Raw genomic sequence first — 19971 nt, forward strand, 5'->3', positions numbered from 1 at the left:
ATATATATATATATATATATATATATACATATGGGAAGTAAATAAGGGAAGGGTTTATATAGCCTTAAATATTTAAGGCTTTATAAACCCTTCCCTTATTTATAAATAAAATAATAAAATAAATATGATGCTGCTACTTCACAGATTTTCACTCATTGTGGGGGTCTCTGAAACGTAACTCCTGCTATAGGTGAGGGATCACTATAGGACCTACATCCCAGGATTGTTATAAGAATGATTGGCACAGAGTAAGAGACATACAAATGCTATATACAGCCAGTTCTGAGGCTATTGGAACTATGGGGCCATTTATCAGGGTCCAGCATGAGAGCGTTGAGGAAGGTGGAATCCACTACTGAGTGCCTACACTGTCTACTACTCTATCTCCAATATATAGATTATAATTAAAATATTTAAAGAAACTGATTCTAAATGAAATTAAAAGGGAAATGTTCTCAAACTGTGAAAAAAAAATGACACAGAGCAGGCACTACATAAATATTAGCTATTATTATTAATTAAATACTATTATGTATGAGTGGCTTTCTTTGAATGGTTAGGTGAGGAGATTGAGGTGTGACTGCAAAGCATAAACTTTTCTTCCAGTGACCTGCTCTGAAGGTCACTATTTCATAGCTCTAGAAATGGAAGGGGCTTTAGGGGCGACTTCATCTCCCTCATTTTATGGATGAGGAAACTCTGGGGTCCAGAGAGGATATGGAACTATTTATTCTTTTTTTTTTAAACCCTTACTTTCTGTCTTGGAGTCAATACTGTGTAGAAGGTGGAAGAGTGGTAAGGGTTGGCAATGGGGGTTAAGTGACTTGCCCAGGGTCACACAGCTGGGAAGTGTTTGAGGTCAGATTTGAACCTAGGACTTCCCATCTCTAGGCCTGGCTCTCAATCCACTGAGCCACCCAGCTGCCCCTGGAACTATTTATTCTAAGATTACACAAATAGGGTCAAAGGTGGGATCTGAACCCAGATTTTTGGATTCCACAGCTAGTGTTCTTTCCAGGGCAATGACAGACTTGTTCTAAATTCTGTGGAAATAAATAAACATAGAGCTGTCCAGGGAAACTTTGGAATATACTCATGTGGATGTATAATTTCTAGTAAGTTTCTTAGGAGAAAAAAATATATGTGGGATGTGTGCATAGTAATGAAACGGAGATGTATATATACATGTCATTCCTTTATAACACTGAGTTAGACTTTTCCTCTTTGTAAATTGTCCTCAGCTATGATATCAAAGTTTGGAAATCCAAGAGGTACAGAAGATTCTGAAGGATATTTTAGTCTTTTGCAGGTGGCTTTTGTTAAAACAAATATATCCCACTTGTAGGTTACTGGCATATCATAAGCAAAAGTGTTTACTCTATTTTCTATTCTATGTTTATTACTGACATTTAGGAGGTTTCAATGCCATTTCTATTTCAGTAGAGAAAAATCTCACTCAACCAGTTACCATTAAAATAAAAAGAAATCTCCCAAGTCTTTACTAAATGAAAGGTCTATGAATTTAAGACAGAATGGTAGAGTTCCAAAAGTGTTGGATTTGGAGATAGAGACTCTAGGTTCATATCCAAAGTTATTTAGTGTCTGTATGACCTTGGGTATGTCATCTAACCTCTTGACCCAGTTTCCTCATCTGTAAAATTTCTCATCCCAGATAGGCTTCTGTACTTTACTCTCTATACTTTACCACCCTATTAGTTGGTTCTTTTCAGAGTCTCCATTTTAGGGATGGAGGCAGGCCAGCAATATTTATCTTATTACCCTGGCTGAGCTCTTGACTTCCCCATCAAGGTCCCACTTTTAGTTTTCTTTTCTTTTGTTTGCAAATATTTTATTTCTATCCTTTTAGGATAGTGCCTGCTATACAGTATTTGTTGTCTGCTTGTCTATAAAATGATGGAGTTTTCCTAGACAGCCTTTAAGGTCCCTTTCAATTCTAGATTTATAATCCCATCCTTTACTCAGTTGACATGAAAGTCTACAGGATAGAACTGATGTGGATAAAAAATGGAAAGGAGGATAAACTGGAAAATGGAACTATATATCTCCCTTTAAAATCTAATCTCCATAGGACTCTATGCCATAGTAGGCAAGGAATGAGACCACATTTGTAATTCTAGAGATAGCTTGCATCTACCCAGAACATTCAGTTTTGCTCTCTGAGCATCTACTTGCATGTAGGAGATACTATAGCCAGCCATCAGTAGGAGTGGGATGGTGTAAGGAAGGGGAAAATGTGGTATCGAGGGCAGGAGCTTTGGTGAGAAATACATTAACCCCTAAATGGTAACCGTGAAAAGTGGGTAGTGGCCAAGGAGCCATCTGTTTGGGGAGCTGTCTGGCCTGCTTTTAGTGACAGCTGTGTCATTTTACAAAGTGGTGTTTGGAAGCTTTTGACAGCCTGAGCAAATATTTCTTGAGTTGGTTGCCACTAGAGGGAGAAATAAGTGGGTTGGATAAAAGCTGAAGGCCAAGTTTCTAACACGAATAGCTTTGAAATATTCTAGTCCACTCCAATAGATGTTAATATTTTTCCCTCTTTTATTCCTTCATCCAATTATTCTGTGTTGCTAACTCAACTTTTTGAAATACGGAGCTCAAAAATAAAAATTAAAAAAATAAAAAGAAATATGGAGCTCATGTTTCCTTGCTTTACAAACATGTCCATTGTATTTTCAGTACCTCTTATGGTTTTTTTACAATGAATAGCAATAGTAAAGCAACCCAGTTCAAAAAGTAGAATCTGGTTCAGGTTAGTTGATAGATTCCTTATGCCCTCTATTTTCAGTTTAGTTAAAATGAAGGAAAAGCTGAATTCCATAAGCAATCTCCTACTTCATACACTTCAAATAATGACTAGTTACTAACAAATCTCATTGGAATAGAAAAGTAAGGCACAAATACAAGATTTTGGCTTATGGATATAAATAGCTATGTTGCATGTTAATCCCTTCAGAGTTACTTGGAATAATTTACAGGCAATATAATGAAACATTCTTTAGTATGCATCATAGAGGCATTAAGATCTGTCTCACAAGTTATTTGAGAAAATGGGAAACAGAATAAAATGAGAGGCTGGGGGTGAGGAGAGTGGTTGGAACAGAGAGAATCTCAGAATTGTAAGGGACTTTGCAGGTTATTTAATCCACATTATTGGCCAATGCAGAAATCCCCTCTCAAACATTCTGGGCAAATGATCTTTCAACTCCTGCTTGAACAGTTCTAGTGAGGAGTAACTCACTACTTCTCTAGGAAATCCATTGCACTGGTATGGCAGAATGGCCAAGAAGAAAGTAGTCCTGTCAAAAAAAAATCTATTAAGCACTTACTAGGTACCAGGTGTTGTGCTAAGTGCTGAAGTTTAGAGCTCTAAGGGACCTGTCCCTGGCATTGGAGGGTCTCAGTTCAAATCTCTTCTCTAATACTTGTTATTTGAGTAACTTATTTAAATTTAGTGGATCTCTATTTCCTTATTTATAAAATAAGGAGATTGAAGTTCATGACTTCTGAGGTATAGATCTATAAGATCCTAAACATATTTGTCAAAATGTTTAATTGTTAGAAATTTTCCATCATATCTGTGAAATTGCTTTGAAAAGACTGAAGGTCTATGTAAATTGTTGCCGTTCAGTCATTTTTCAGTTGTGTTCAACTCTTCATGACCCCATTTGGGGTTTCTTGGCAAAGATATTGGAGTGGTTTGCCATTTTCTTCTCCAAGTCATTTTAGAGATGAAGAAACTGAGGTAAATAGGGTTAAGGGACTTGCCCAGGGTCACATGGCTTATTAGTGTCTGAGGCCAAATTTGAACTCAGGTCTTCCTGATTCCAGGCCCAGTTTTCTATCCACTGCTGTACCACCTGGCTGCCCTGCTAAATAAATACACCAATTATTGTGTTTTGCACATATGACATGCAACCTCCCCTTTCAGTGCCTTTGTACTTAGGCCATTCTGGAATTCACTTCTGTTTTATTTCCACTTCTTAGAAAACGTCTCTTCCTTTAAGATGAAGCAAATGCTGGTTGATGGGAACCATGGAGAGAGGGAGCTTAACTAGACCTGGAGTCAGGAAGACCAGAGTTCACATCTTTCCTTAGATACTCATTATTTGTGTCATCCTAAGGAAGTTATTTAAACCGGCTCAGTGTCAGTTTCTTCATCTGTACAGGACCTAGCCTTTAAAAAGGCTCTGAAAAGGGAAAGAACAATTTTTTTAAAAAAGCATATGTTCAATATATTGCCTAAGAGGAACAGAGGAAAGAGACAGAGAAGGGATCAGAGGAAAGGAAGTGGAGTAATTTGGGGAAAACCTGGTTGAATGTTTAGAGTAGTGAATATTTTAAATCTGACTTATTGGGAAGAATATATGCAGAGTTGGGGAGAAAGGAAGAGGTAAAAGAAGAGAGAAAGAAGAAAGAGAGAAGGGAGGATAGAGAAGGGAAGAAAAAGAACAAAGAAAAGGAAGAAAAGAGGAGTAGGAGGATTTTAATTCAAATCCCATCTCTGACAAATATAAGCTTTGTGGCTGTGGACAATTCATTTAACCTCTGAATGGTCCAGACTATAACTCACAGAACTGGTCCTGACCTACATAGTATATAGATTTCATTCATAACTTGTAATTTTAGAGAATTGTTTGGAGCCCTGAGAGGTTAAGCCACCATTCTGATTATCTTCCCCAAAGGTGAATACCTTAGTAAGAGGTATTGGTATACACATAGAAGGACAGACTGTCTTAAGATAATGGTACTTGGAGGGAGAGTGAATCTAGTGGTGTTAACAACATAGTAATTTTTGAATTGGCCTATTAAGGACTATGCCAATTTCTTGCCTTCTCCCTTCAGTCCTGCAACTCATACTGCTGTGTTCTTCCTGGAACCTTCATTTTGAGGAAGGCTTGAGACCAACCATCCTTTATTCTCTGAACTTTATCACCATAATGTGGAGGAAATTCATTCTCTTTCTTCCTCCTTATCCATCCTCTTCCATTCATTCATTTAGGCCACTGGTTCAAGAACAAGATCCTTTCAATATTGTTTGGTACTTGGGGTTAGCTTGGAGAATTTAGCATAATTTTAGTAAGGTCCAATTCACTATTTCCATTTGCCTACAGGAGGGGTTCACTTGAGCTCTCAATTGTCACTTTAAATTTACCTTCTAAAAATCCACCTCATATTCCCACCCTAATTAGATCCATTTCCCAACCGTCTTAATTTTCCAGTCTCTGAGAAGTTACACTTATCTTCTTTATTCATTCTTACTAAATTTATCACAGATTCTCTTGGTTCTTCATTTATCATTTTTCTTGGAGTTATTCCTCTCTCTCCATTGGCATAGCTACCACTTTATTCCATGTTCACATGACTAGATTATTGCAACAGCCTTCTAACTGGTCTCCTTTCTTCCACTATCTCCTTTCTCCAACCTATCCAGCACATTTCTTTCAGATTACTAATCAAGTAATTTTACTATTTCCAGCTTCTCCTCATTCCATTCCATTCTTCACAGGCTCTCAAAGTTATTTTTCTAATGATTACTTAGTCATGGGTTTGATCAGGCTACTTCTTAGCTCAAATATGTTTAATATTTTCTCACTGACTAATAAATAAAATATAAATCCCTTAACATGGCATTCTAGGTTCCAGTGCACTTTCCAGTCTTGGGCCCTTCTCCTCTCCTTCGGATCCTCTATGCTTTAGTCCAACCAAACTATTTATTCTTCCCTGCCCTATCCTACCTTTATACTTTAGCATGTCAGCAGCCATACCTCTCCCAGACTTCCTACTCCCAACCTGTAGTTGTTACTGTTTTTCCTCTCTCTCAAGACCTGAGTTATCCAATTAGTCTTTCTTGATCTTTTCCCCCTAGTCAGAAATCCCTCCCTTGAATTTCTCAGACCATTCTGATTGATTTTTCATTCACGTAATTTCTAACTTGTATTAAGTTATGTGTCTATGACATCTCTTGTCTTCAGTTACATATACACATTAGATCATGAGGTCCTTGAGGACAGGAATTGTTATTTTTCACCTTTATATCCCTAATATCCAGAACAGTGCCTTACAATATAGCATGAGCTTAATAAATGAATGCTTATTGAATGGAATTAAATTGAAATGACTACTAGTTTTTTCTTCCCCAAGTAGATTATAAAATTTTGAATGTCAGTCAGGCAATAAACGTATATTAAGTAGTTACAATGCACCAGACACTGTGTCAAGTGCTAGAGATACAACCCCCTCTTCAAAAAAATAACCTTCTGTCCCTGACCTCAAAGAGCATATATTCTAATGTGAGAGACAACATGTAAATAATTGAGTATATATCTATACCTATCTAGATATGATATATATATATATATAGTATATGGATAATAATCTGAAAGGAGAGGGTCTTAGTAGCTGGGAAGACTGAGAAGGAATTCCTACTGAAGGTAGATTTTGAACTGACACTTGAAAAAAGTCAAGAAAACTAAGAAGCAAAGATGAGGGGATAGAAAATTCAATGTTGGGAGAGATAGAGTGTTGTCTTCATGGTACTGGAAATTGGCCAATATGTCTAGATGATAGAGAATATGGTGGAGAATAGTCTAAAAAGATTGGAAAGGTAGAAAAGGGGTTAGGTTATAAAGAGCAACAAAGAATTTTATATTTTATTCTGAAGGTAATAGGGAGCCACTGTAGCTCATTTAGCATAAGGGTGATGTAGTTAGACCTATGCTTTAGAAAAAAAATCACGTTGTCAGAAGACAGTTTGGAATAGTGAGAAACTTTGAAGCAAGCAGACCAGTTAGCTACAGCAGTAGTATAAGCAAGAGGTGATGAACATTGGTTGTGGATATGAATGGAAAGAAGAGAACATAGAAGGGAAGAGAGGAAAGACTAGATTTGACTACAGATTGCATATGTGAGGTTAAAGTAAAGACATGAAGATAACACAAAGGTTGTGAGCCTGGATGACTAGGAAGATGGTTGTGCACTCAAACATTAAAAAATAATTGTAGAATTTGGGAGAATATGATGGAGTAGGGCAGAGTAGGAGAGAGAATGAGTTTTATTTCAGACATGCTAAGTATGTGATACCTGTGTAATATTCAGTTTGAACTGTGCAAGAGGCAGTTGGGAGTGGGCAACTAGCTCAGGGGAGAGAGACTAGGTACACTCTGGGTATCATCTCCATAGAGATAGTAATTGATTCCATAATGGGACATAATGTAGAGGGAAAAGAGATGAGGGCAGAGATCATGCATTATACTTTCTTGTATTCATGCCAGTGCTGAGCACAGGACTGACACATGGTAGTATATAAGGACAGCTGTTCTATATAGCACAAGGAACCCTGGATTTTGGATCAAAGGGCCTCAGCTATTTTCTATCCATGTGACATTGGGAAAGTCATGTAACCACAGAAGGCCTTCTCTGTAAAATGAAGGGACAGAGCAAGAAGATCTGCAATGCCCCTTCCAGCTCTAGATCCTATGATAACTACACACAGGTGATAGTTGAAAAAAGAACAGTGTCCTGGCACGTTTCTTTCTTGACTTGAAATAGCAATTTGATGAGTCTACAGCTCCCTGGGCAGGGTAACCTTGTAAATGGACCCTATTTGCAAACCAAAAACATTTTTTTCTACTTGAAAATAGCAAATAATAATTCAATAGCCAAGCCAAGTGAGGATTTTGTAAAATAAATAAAACTTTCAGGGATTAACCCCATTCCTCCCCAGAGAGACCATTCATTTGCCTTCAGAATTAAACAAGTCCCAACACTGAGATGAAAAATGAAGAACTTTGGAAAAAATTTAGGAAGAAGGAAAAAATAGAAAATGTATTCAAGGAAGGGTCCCAAACTTTTTTACTTAAGAACAGCTGCTGGACATGGGAAGGGGTCGGAAGAGTGACCCCTCCTTCCTTATTCCTATTGGTTGTACTCCTCTGAGGTTGATTGGGTAAGATGTCCCTTTCCCCTCCTCTCTCCATGCCCCCTTTGGCTCCCCTCCACGACTTTCCCGGTTTGGAAGTCTCTAAACTGGAGGCGTATAGGGGCTGCTGCTGAGGGGCTTCTGATTACAGCTCCGCCTCGGGCGTCTCCCTTCCTCTCGACTGCTGGGGACCCTGCTCAGCTTCCAGGTCTTTGAGGAGTTTGGATTTAGGGGGCACCTTCCCTGGGACATGTCCCCCAGGGATCTTAAAAAGAAGAGCGGGGAGATGACTGCATGGACGCGAGTTGTGCTACTGCTGCCCTTAGCTCTACTTCTGCCTGCCGTGCCTGGGGCTTGCCTGAGCCCGCAGGAACTCTTTCCTTTCGGACCTGAGCAGGGGGACCAAGAACTGGAATCTGGGGACGACTCCATCTCCCCAGCCCTGGAGCTCCGCCTGAGAATCCACTTCTATGACAAAGACGATGTCTCTTCCATCTATGTGAGTTCAGTCCTCGTGTGTGTGTGTGTGTGTGTGTGTGTGTGTGTGTGTGTGTGTGTGTGTGTTGGGATGGTCAGAGTATATAAGAGAAGATGGGGAGCTAGAGGAGGGGAATGTTGGAGAGATGAGAGATCCAGAGGTGGGGGACGGTCCACACGGGGGAAAGGGTCCTTGGAGCAGAAGTGAGACCCGACGTGGGGGATGTGAAGACCCAGGCTCTAGGGGAAGATCTCCCCAACGAGTCTTGGGAGCCCAGTGTGAAGGGAGCCTCTGGGGTCTCCTTTACACCCCAACGGGTTTGTACTTTCTGCGCCTCCCCAGTCTCCTGCGTGCTGCTCCCATTGAACTCCGGCTTTGCCTTCCTCTCCACCTTTTTACTATATTCTTTGGGAGTTGCCGTTCAGCTGGTTTCCGCCGTCCAGGGAAGAAAAGGACCTGGGGAGTCCCTCTTTTCTCTGCTTTGGCATCCCAGTTTATGCTGCCTTCGAATTTCAGGGCGGAGTTTGCATCTCTTCCAAAAGAAAGGGCCTAATGTAAGGGAGACTTAGTTTCTGAGAGGTTTGCTTGTAATTTTTCCATTGTCTTGCTAGTTAGAAGGAGGGAGAACACTGTCTTCACTGTAGAGGACTTCACAGTCCTCAAACCGAGCCCGAGATTAAATCACTTTCCTCAGACATCAGGCTTCCATGAGAACCAAGGGCCATGCTCAAATGCCACATGGTGCCCAAATCATAGAAGGTCAGGAGTGCTGACACGAAGGGGTTAATTCTCTCAGGGCAATTGAACATGCAGAAATCTGTGTCCTTCCAAGCACTGATTTCGGAGGCATTTTGTGTGTGACTTTCAAGGTATCTTTTGGCAATGATTGACTTTCCAAAGTAGGCTTATTTTAGAGCCCAGACGGCAGTATAAAAGACTGAGAGAACCTTGTGATCTTATTTCCTGTTGACTTGTATTGTCACCATTATAGGCCCTAAAAGAAGAGTGAAAGCAGGGGACCTGTAGCATTCTAATGAACTTTGTGTCTGGTGAGAGAAAATCTGTCCAGGCTCCTGGTAAACGATATATATATATATAGTATTTTTTTTTTCTGGCAATGAAATGTTACCGATCCCAATTCATTCTCATCCTCTTCCTCTCCTTCTCCCCCTTGTGGATTTTATGTAAAGATTGCATGTGTTCCAGAAGTGGGGAAAATAAAACAAAACACACATAACCCTTGTATCCTGCCTGTTAAATGGAATTGTTTTGTAAGTGAACTGGTTGAATTCAGCTTTTGACTACGCCCACGTGTAATTTGTCTCCTTTACATAAGAATGCTTAAGACTAAAACTCTAGGAGAGTCGACTCTAAGAAGGCATTATTGGAGAACCCTCCGAGGGTTCTCTCTATCTATTATACTGCTATCTGGGCTCTTAAGCCTTCTTAGGGAGGTGAATCATTGCCAAGATAGCTTGAAAGTTACACACAAAATGCCTGAGAACTAGAGGTAGAAAGGGACCTTAGAGGCTGACAGATGGCCCAACTGACAGACAGGTGGATCTGGAGTTGGGAAGACCTGAGTTCAAATGTGACCTTAGACACTTACTAGCTGTGTGACTGAGTTTATTTAACCTCTCTTTGCCTTAGTTTCCTCAACTTCAAAATGAGAATAATAGCACCTACCTCCTAGGGTTATTATAAGTATTAAACAAAATATTATTTGCAAAACACCTGGCACAAAGTAGGTGCTTTATAAATGCTCATTTCCACGGCAGCTAGGAGGCTTAGTGGATTGAGAGCCAGACCTAGAGACAGGAGGTCCTAGGTTCAAATCTGGCCTCAGACACTTCCTAGCTATGTGACCCTGGGTAAGTCACTTAATCTCAATTGTCCTTTTTTCTGCCTTGGAACCAATTGATTCCAAGATGTGAGGAAAGGGTTTTTCTTTTTTCTTTTTTTTAAATTATATTTTTATTTTGAATATTTTCCCATAGTTACATGTTTCATGTTCTTTCCCTTTCCCCTAAACCCCCCTATCCCCCTTAGCCAACGCACAATTCCACTGGGTTTTACATGTATCATTGATTAAGCCCTAATACCATATTATTGATAGTTGGGCTAGAGTTATCGTTTAGTATCTTCATCCCCAATAATATCCCCATCAGCCCATGCCTTCAAGCAGTTGTTTTTCCTCTGTGCTTCTCCTCCCACAGTTCTTCCTCTGAATGTGACTAGTTTTCTTTTTCATAAGTCCCTCAGCCTTGCTCTGGATTCTTGCATTGCTGCTAGTAGAGAAGTCCAGTAGGTTCGATTGTACCACAATGTATCAGCCTCTGTGTATAATGTTCTCCTGGTTCTGCTCCTTTCAGTCTGCATCAGTTCCTGGAGGTAATTCCAGTTCACATGGAATTCCTCCAATTCTTTATTCCTTTGAGCGTAATAGTATTCCATCACCAACAGATACCACAAATTGTTCAGCTATTCCCCAATTGAAGGACATTCTCTCATGGAAAGGGTTTTTAAAAAATAAAATAAGATAAAATAAATGCTCATTTCCTTCAATAAACCACAGAGGCATAGCTTTAAATCTGGAAGAGACCTTAGAGGTCATCTAGTTCAACCATCTTGTTTTATAGATGACAGAATTGAAGCCCAGAGAGGTCATGTGACTTGTCCAAGGTGACCAAGTCTAGGTCTTCTGATTCAAGATCAGGTATATTGGTCATTCATTTTAACTTTAATTAAGAGTTGAGAAAGCTAAGGCCCAGATATTCCCAAAGCTGACATATAAAGCTTTAAAGTTTGCAAAGCACTGGATATGTGATCTCATTTGATTCTCACAGCAATCCTGGTGGGCAAGCTTAAAAAAAAAATAGAGAGAGAGAGACAGACAGACAGACAGAGAATATCCCTATTTTATAGAAGAGGAAATTAAAGCATTTAGAAGTGAGGTAGCTTGCCTGTAATTCCAAAGAGTGTCAGAGGCAGTATTTGAACCCATATCTCTTCTTTCTCCAGGACTCTTTTCAATGGCTTCAGGAAACCTCTTTCCTGTGGCATTAATCTGAATATCTGGGGACATTCTAAAATTTTGGAAACAAACTCTGGAATTGGTCTTCAAAAAAAAATTCCTGTCATTCAGTCATCCAAATGACTCTGTAGGTTTTTATTTTTTTGTGTATATATGAGAGAATTTCAAATTCCTCTTTGGATATTGGATAATATGAATATGAACTAAATATTTTATGAGTGGTGCTGTGAAAAACCTTATGATTCTCTAAAAGGGAAGGGGATGAAGTTGATCAGTTATTCTTCTCTACTCTGTGTTTAAATCTCTTATAGGAGTACATCTAAGATATAATAAAGTATAAGAGGAAGGAAATCCTTGTGCTCAAGAAGTTAACTATTTAGATGAGGAGATACAACTAGTGCACTACTAATTTATTTTTTAAATTTAAATTTTTTAATATTTTTCCATGTTTACATGATTCATTGTCTTTCCCTCCCCTCTTTCCTCCCCTCTCCCAGAGCCAACAAGCAATTCCACTGGTTATACAAATGTTATCACTTGATACCGAGTTCCATATTATTCATTTTTGTTATAAAGTGATTTTTTTATAACCCTTAACTTCTGTGTATTGGCTCCACGGCAGAAGAGTGGTAAGGGTAGGCAATGGGGGTCAAGTGACTTGCCCAGGGTCATACAGCTGGGAAGTGTCTGAGGCCGGATTTGAACCTAGGACCTCCCGTCTCTAGGCCTGGTTCTCAATCCACTGAGCTACCCAGCTGCCATAAAGTGATTTTTTAAAGCCTGACCTACAAATCACATACCCATATATACATGTGATAATTGGTGTTATATGTTTTGTTTTTGTATTTCTACTCCCATAGTTCTTTCTCTCAATGTAGTTAGCATTCTTTCCCATAAGTCCTTCAGGAATGTCCTGGCTTGTTGCATTGCTATTAGTAGCAAAGTTCATTACATTAGATTGTTCCACATTGTTTTACTTTCTGTGGACAATGTTCTTCTGGTTCTACTCATTTCACTCTGCATCAGTTCACTGAGGTTCTCCCAGTTCATACAGAAACCTTCCAGATCATCATTCCCTACAGCACAATAATATTTCATTACCATAATATACCACAATTTGTTCAGCCATTTCTCAATTGAGGGACAACCCTTCATTTTCCAATTTTTTGCCACTACAAAGAGTTATGCGGCTATGAATATTTTTGTACAAGTTATTTTTCCTTATTATCTCTTTGGGGTACAAACCCTGCAGTGGTATTGCTGGATCAAAGGGTATGCATTCTTTTAAAGCCCTTTAGATATAATTCCATATTGCCTTCCAGAATGGCTTGCACTACTAATTTATAATGGTCTTAAGTACAGTAAGAAGTCACATGAAATAATGAAAAGTAAAGTGAGCAGAACAAAGAGAATATTATATACAGCAACAAAAAAAGTTTGAAGAATGAATTGTATATTTCCATCTCCAGAGAAAGAATAGAAATAAGCAAGATATAGTTTTATATATACATAAATCATTTTGATAAATGATGCTTTCTCTAATGAAAGGAGAGGAAGGAGTTACCTGGGTATTTTAATATAACAAACACATTTAAATTTTAAAAAGTCAAAGTGAGAACTGGTATGGATTGGAGGAATTAGGGAAGACTTCATGTTTTGGAAGAGTGACTTAAAAGGGGTCTTCAATATAGAGCTAGATAAAGTGTAATGAAAGAATGAGGGGATTCTAGGCAGGGAGATCAGCATAAGCAAAAGCATGGAAACAGAAATAAGTGTGTCATGTTGTGGGGGACAGTGAAGCCTGATAGTTCCTTTAAAGGACTTCAAATGGCATCATCTAGTTGAACTCCCTCAACCTAAAGATAAAGAAACTAAGGCAATCTGTTCAAAGTCACACACATAATAAGTAGCAGAGCTGGTATTGAACCTAGACCATCTGCTCCCTGATCCAGAGTACTTTCTACATATTGGAGGAATATCAGGATATGAGGTAGTTAAGATGGAGTCACTTGATGAAAGGGTTTAAAAGCTCTGCAGAAGACTTTAGAATTGATGGGGTAGGTTGTAAGGGAAGCATGTTAGATCCTAAAGCCAAAATGAAAGTAGTGTTTTTGGAAGGTTAGTTTGGAAGGAGTGTCTGAAAAGGACTGCATTAAGAAAAGACAGATGCCCCAGCTGTGTGACCCTGGGCAAGTCACTTGCCCACCCTTACCACTCTTCCACCTATGAGCCAATACACAGAAGTTAAGGGTTTAAAAAAAAAAGAAAAAAAAAAAAGACAGATGGTAGGGAAGCTAGAGGGAGGCTGTTGGAGTGATCTGGGACTAGATTAGGGGAGGAAAAGAATGTGTGAATCATATATGTATGATTCACCCATATGTATGTATGTATTCCCTTAAAAAAAAAACAACTCTTACCTTCTGTCTTGGAGTCAATACTGTGTATTGGCTCCAAGGCAGAAGAGTGGTAAGGGTAGGCAATGGGGGTCAAGTGACTTGCCCAAGGTCACATAGCTAGGAGGTGTCTGAGGTCAAATTTGAACCCAGGACCTCCTGTTTCTAGGCCTGGATCTCAATCCACTGAACTAGCTAGCTGCCTCCCCCAACCCCCAACCCAAGTACATTTCAAATAAAGAATGACACAACACAATGACAAATTAGATATAGAAAATGAGTCAGAGATGGTCATAGTGGAGAGACTGCAAAAAAATGGTGTTGCTGCTATAGAAAGGAGCTCTGTTTCAGAATAAGGCAAATTCTTTTTAAGAAATGGTTGGATATTTAAGTGGAGGTGACCTAGAGGCAATTAGAAATACTGACCTAGAAGTGAGGCCTGAAGAGAAAGATATGAGAATGGAAACAATTGTAATCTTATTTCTAAAATAACTTAGTACATGTCAGGTAGACTATCTCAGGCTTAATATATGAAGGCATAGAAAATTCAATACTTGTAAAATAGGCAAGAAGCATACTCTAGTTGAAAACTTTGATTTGAACTCTGTGGACATGGGTTAGAGGTTTTCTTTCTTGATGTCTGTGTGACTTTGGACAAGTCACTTAATTTTGGGTCTCATTACTTATCTGTAAAATGAAGAGACTGGAGTAGATGGCTCCTAAGTTCTCTTTCATATTAAAATCTATGAATCTCTGAAATAGATTAGAGTGATTTTGACACTCAGCATTTTCTTAATGAAGGCATATTCAGTAGGTTTCTACGTTGTATTGTTCTAATATCTTCACAGTATCACATTCTATGAAAATGGAAGTTCTAAGTTCAGTCTCTCTAGTGCATACTCAGCAGATGTGACCAGCTGTTCTTTGGCCAGAAGCCTATGTACTAAGGAAAAGAGGTCACGCCTGGATACTCATTCCTGAGCCAGATAACAGAGCCACTGAAAATGTCTTATGGGATCTGCCACCTTGATCAATGGTCAGTGATAGGTCAGTCAGCTTGATTTTGCTTCCTGGGAAAATTCTAGAATGGATCATTAATCATCAAAGAGATGATTAGGGAACATCTAGAAAATGAAGTATTAGATACAAAAAGCCAAGATAGCTTTATCCTCAGGAAGTCATGCCAGACTAACTTTCTTTCCTTTTTTTTTTTCAGTGTGATGAAACTGTCAGATGAGGGAATTCTATAAATATAATTTATCTAGATTACAACAATATTTTCATCAAGTGTTTTATACAATTTTTTCAAAAAAGATGAAAAGTGAGGGCTAGCTGATATATTTAGATGAGTTGAATTAGCCAGTTTACATTAAATTAATGATTGAATATCAGCTTGGTCTGAGGTTACTAATAGAATGGTTCGTGCTTGAGCCTGTATGGTTGAACATTTTTACTGGTGACCTGGATAAAAGCACATATGGCTTATAGATATAGCTATAAATGTATAGCTACACATCAGATTTACAGATGACACAAAGGAAGAGTAGCTAGCACACTGTATGAAAGACTTGAGAGTCAAAAAGATTGGACTGAGTCCAATGAGATGAAATTCAATAGGGTACATATAAAGTTTTAGACTTGGATACCAATGTAAGTCAGGGATTCTATTGAATAAATTCACCATCACCCCCATTCATCTTTAAAAGACCAAGATCTATTGGCTTCCTGTTCCTTAGCCTCTTTTTTTTTTTCAGATTAATTCCTTTTAACTCATCACAGCCACTTCCTAAATCCAGAACCTTATTATTTCTTTCCTACTTTGCACATCATAATGTAACAGAATTTTGAATTAAAAGGGAACTGAAGAGGTCTTCTGCTCCAACTCTTTAATTTACAGCAGATAAAATCCAGGCACAACAATATTAGGTACTTTAGCAGTGGCTTGAACCTAGCTAGGCTTTCTGTCATTAATATTTTCATCTACTGCAATAGTTTTTTAGCTGACTAGCATGTATGTATTGATTTAAGGTTTGCAATGTACTTCACATATTTCATTTAATCTTTACAAAAACACTGTGAAGTAGGTTTTATTATTTCTATTCTACAGATGAGAAGACTGAGGCTCTAAGGGAAGATTTAAATTATTTTAAACAATAAACATTTGTTAAGTGTCTTCTATATGCCAGTCACTATGCTAAATGCTAGGGGTACAAAGAAAGGCAAAAGACAGTCCCTACCCTCAAGAATCTCACAACCTAATGGAGGAAGACTTCATAAAAGGAAGCAGAAAAGGGGAGAAGAATACTGGTTACAGGGCCATAATGAAGTTCAGAGGAGTGCAGCCAGGTGGGAAATGATGAAATGCCTTGTCCTGATTGTCTTCCTTAAATGGAGGATCTGGGAGGAACTCTTTGATGCCTATTCTCCTATTCAGAGGTGGAATGGAGAGAAGGAGAGGCTCCAAGGGCAGGGGTTATTACTACTATTATTCTTGACTCCAGATCCAACACTCATATCTACAATGCCATCCAACTGCTTCTTGGTTAGTTTCCCCACTGCTGTTTTTCCTTGATCAAATCTATCTTTCTATATAGTTGTTAGAAACATCACTCAGCTACTTATCACCTCTCAACTAGATTATTGCAGTAGTTCCCTAATTGGTCTTTCTGTTTCTAGCCTTTTCCCTTTCCTTTTTTTTAATTTTAATTTTATTTTGAATATTTTCCCATAGTTACATATTTCATTTTCTTTCCCTCTCCCCCAACTCCCCCCCCCACCCACCCACCAACACTCTTTAACCAACTCACAATTCCACTGGGTTTTACATGTGTCATTGATTAAGACTTAATTCCATATTATTGATAGTTGGACTAGAGTTATCATTTAGCGTCTACATCCCCAATAATATCCCCATCAGCCCATGTGTTCAAGCAGTTGTTTTTCTTCTATGTTTTTACTCCCACAGTTCTTCCTCTGAATGTGGCCTTTTCCCTTTCTGGCAAGATTAGTAATCAGATAGATGAGGGGAATGCTTGGATATAATTTACTTGGATGTTAGCAAAGCTTTTGACAAAGTATCTCAAGTTCTTGTGGAAAAGAGAATAGCCAATAACCAATCAGTTGAATTCAGAATTAGTTGAAGAGTTGGACTCAAAGAGTCAGTATCAATGATTCAATGTCAGTGTGAGAAAAGTTCTCCAGTGGACTACTCCACTGATCTGTCCTTGTGTCCTGTGCTATTTACTATTTTATTAATGGCTTGGATAAATATGCATAGATCATAAGCTCACCACATTTGCAGATGACATAAGCTGAGGGGACGTGATAGTTGTTATCATTTAGTGTAATGGAAAGGGCACTAATTTTAGAGTCTAAAGATTTGAGTTCACATCCTATGTATTATGGCCCTCAAATTAAACCACTTAATGTAATGGGACTTCCATTTCCTCATCTGCAAAATGTTTGGGTAGAAGTAGATAATCTCCAAAGTACCTTCTAGCTCTAAGTCTTTGATTCTATACATTTATTAAAGAGTGATTCGATTTTGACAGGAACTTCTGGGAAAACTGGAAAACAATATAACAGAAAGTAGGTATGGATCAAACATCTCACACCTTATGCCAAGATGGGGTCCAGATAGGCCCATAATTTGGACATAAAGGGTAATTCCTTAAGCAAATTAAGGGAGCATGGAATAGGTTTTTTTTATTTGAGAATTATATGAAAATATTATGAGATATAAATTGGATAACTTTGATTATATTAAATTGGAAATTTTTATACAGACAAAACCAATGCAAACAAGATTAGAAAGAATAGAAAAAGCTGAGGACCAATTTTTGCTGTGTTTCCATGATAAAGGACTCATATCTCAAATATATAGAAACTGAATTGAATTACAAGAGTACAAGTCATTCCTTAATTAACAAATGGTAAGGGGTTATAACTTGGCAGTTTTCAGATGAAGTCAAAGCTATGAGAGGGAATGTTCTGGATCACTATTGATTAGAATAGTGCCAAGTAAGGCAGCTCTAAGGCCCTCCCTCACATCTATCAAATTGACTAATATGACAGAAGAGGAAAAAACATATTGGATTGGATATGGGAAAATTGGGACATTGGTGCATTGTTGGTGAAACTGTGGGCTGGTCCAGCCATTCTGGAAAACAATATGGAGCTATACCGATAGGGCTATAGAGTTGTGCTGATTCAGTAGTGACACTGTTGGGTCTGCACTCCAGGAAGATTGAGGAAAAGGGAAAAGGACCTATTTGTTCAAAAACATTTGTAGCAACTTTTTTTTTTTATTGTGGCAGGGAGTTGGAAGTTAAGGAGATGTTCATCAATCATTTATTCATTGTCATCAATGACAAGCAGGATGATATCAGAGAAACCTAGAAAGACCTATATGAACTGATGCAAGGCAGAGTGAGCAAAGCGGGGAGAACATTGTACACAATAGAAGCAATATTGTACAATGATTAACTATGAGTGACTTAGCTATTCTCAGCAGTTCAATAATTCAAGACAGTTCCAAGGACTTATAAGTTGCAAAGAAGTGAATGTAGGCTTGATATAAGGAAAAACTTATTAATAATTAGAATTATTCAAGCATAGAAAAGGCTGCTTTAAGGGACATTGAATCCTCCCTTATTGGAGATCATCAAACAAAGAATTCATGACCATTTACCAGATATTTTATAAAGGGGTTTCTTGTTCAGGTTTGATATCTGAGCTCCTTATAACTGAGATTCTGTGATGTAACATAGTATCTATTCTAAATGGCAGACACTGTTAAAATTTTAAAAATATTATCTCATCATCCCCTCACAACAATCCTGAGAAAGAGGTGTCATAATTATCTCCATTTTACATTGAGGAAACTGAGGCAAACAGAGATTAAGTGATTTGCCATGTCATGTGTCATTAAAATATGAGCTCCTTGAGTGCAATATTTTTGCCTTTCTTTCTATAGTATCTCTAGTATTTAGCAGAATGCCTTGCATGTAGGAAATGTTTAATAAATGTTTGTTGATGTTGATGAAACAAATATTAGGGACTTTGACTCGGAACTTTGACTTCTGACTCAAAATTCAATGTTCTTTCCCCCTCTCAATACATTCCCAGGTTTCATTGCCTGTTTGCCATAACCATTTGTATTTCTAAAGACACACCATATACATTTTCTATGCTTATCCTCAAATGAAACTAGGTCAGTTACTCTTTTTTTTTCCAGATACAAGAGTGGGAAATCTGGGAAGTATTGAGTTATCAAAACTTAATTTCCACTTAGGGTTTGCCATCAAGCTAAATGTATTTGCTTCATTAACAATGATATTGATTTGAAACTGAAGAATATGAAATCTAATTTTAAGAATTCACATGCTTGAATTTAAACTTTCCTTAGTTCTTAATGTAAAGGGCAAAAATTGAAAACAGAAGTCACTTTTAAAAGGAAAAAGCTATTCTAGTGTATGTTGCCTGACCTCCTGTGGTGGTCAATTGCGTTTAGACAATAACTTCCAATTGTTAGTCATTAGGCACTTAAATTTTTGGTTCAGGATCCTTGACCTATGGGAGCAGAGCAAAGAGCAAATATTATTTATAATTCTTTTTTTTTAAACCCTTGTACTTCGGTGTATTGTCTCATAGGTGGAAGATTGGTAAGGGTGGGCAATGGGGGTCAAGCGACTTGCCCAGGGTCACACAGCTGGGAAGTGGCTGAGGCCGGGTTTGAACCTAGGACCTCCTGTCTCTAGGCCTGACTCTCACTCCACTGAGCTACCCAGCTGCCCCCGCAAATATTATTTAAAGGTGTTTTACATCTGACTATGAATGTCTAATAAAATTTCATTGATTGTGTTAATTTAGACAAGATGAAGTTTAATTTTTATAAAGAAACCTGGTTTTGTGGTATAAGTGAATATAAGTTAGATTTTAGGATGCTTTAAAAGCTAAGAGAATGAATTATTTTCAAATATGTTGGAAGAATCCATTTTCAAGTGACTACTATTTTCAAGTCATTCTGATTTACTCAGTAAAGTACATTTAGGACCATTATTAAATACTATGCAGTTTCCTAAGATAGTATTTTTATTATTGGATTGTTATTTAGTCATGTCCAACT

The 19971-nt window shown here is 38.1% G+C and overlaps 1 protein-coding gene across 1 annotated transcript in view; it reads left to right on the plus strand.

Moving 5' to 3' along the window:
* Positions 1-8189: 8189 nt before the first annotated feature.
* The window catches only part of NID1 (nidogen 1), a 111618-nt gene continuing 99836 nt past the window's right edge, over positions 8190-19971 (plus strand). Inside the window, exon 1 of the mRNA XM_044671716.1 lies at positions 8190-8438. Coding sequence (XP_044527651.1) covers positions 8190-8438 — 249 coding nt within the window. The remainder of the gene's footprint in view (positions 8439-19971) is intronic.

Source organism: Gracilinanus agilis, chromosome 4, assembly GCF_016433145.1.
Source record: "Gracilinanus agilis isolate LMUSP501 chromosome 4, AgileGrace, whole genome shotgun sequence".
Classification (NCBI taxonomy): domain Eukaryota; kingdom Metazoa; phylum Chordata; class Mammalia; order Didelphimorphia; family Didelphidae; genus Gracilinanus; species Gracilinanus agilis.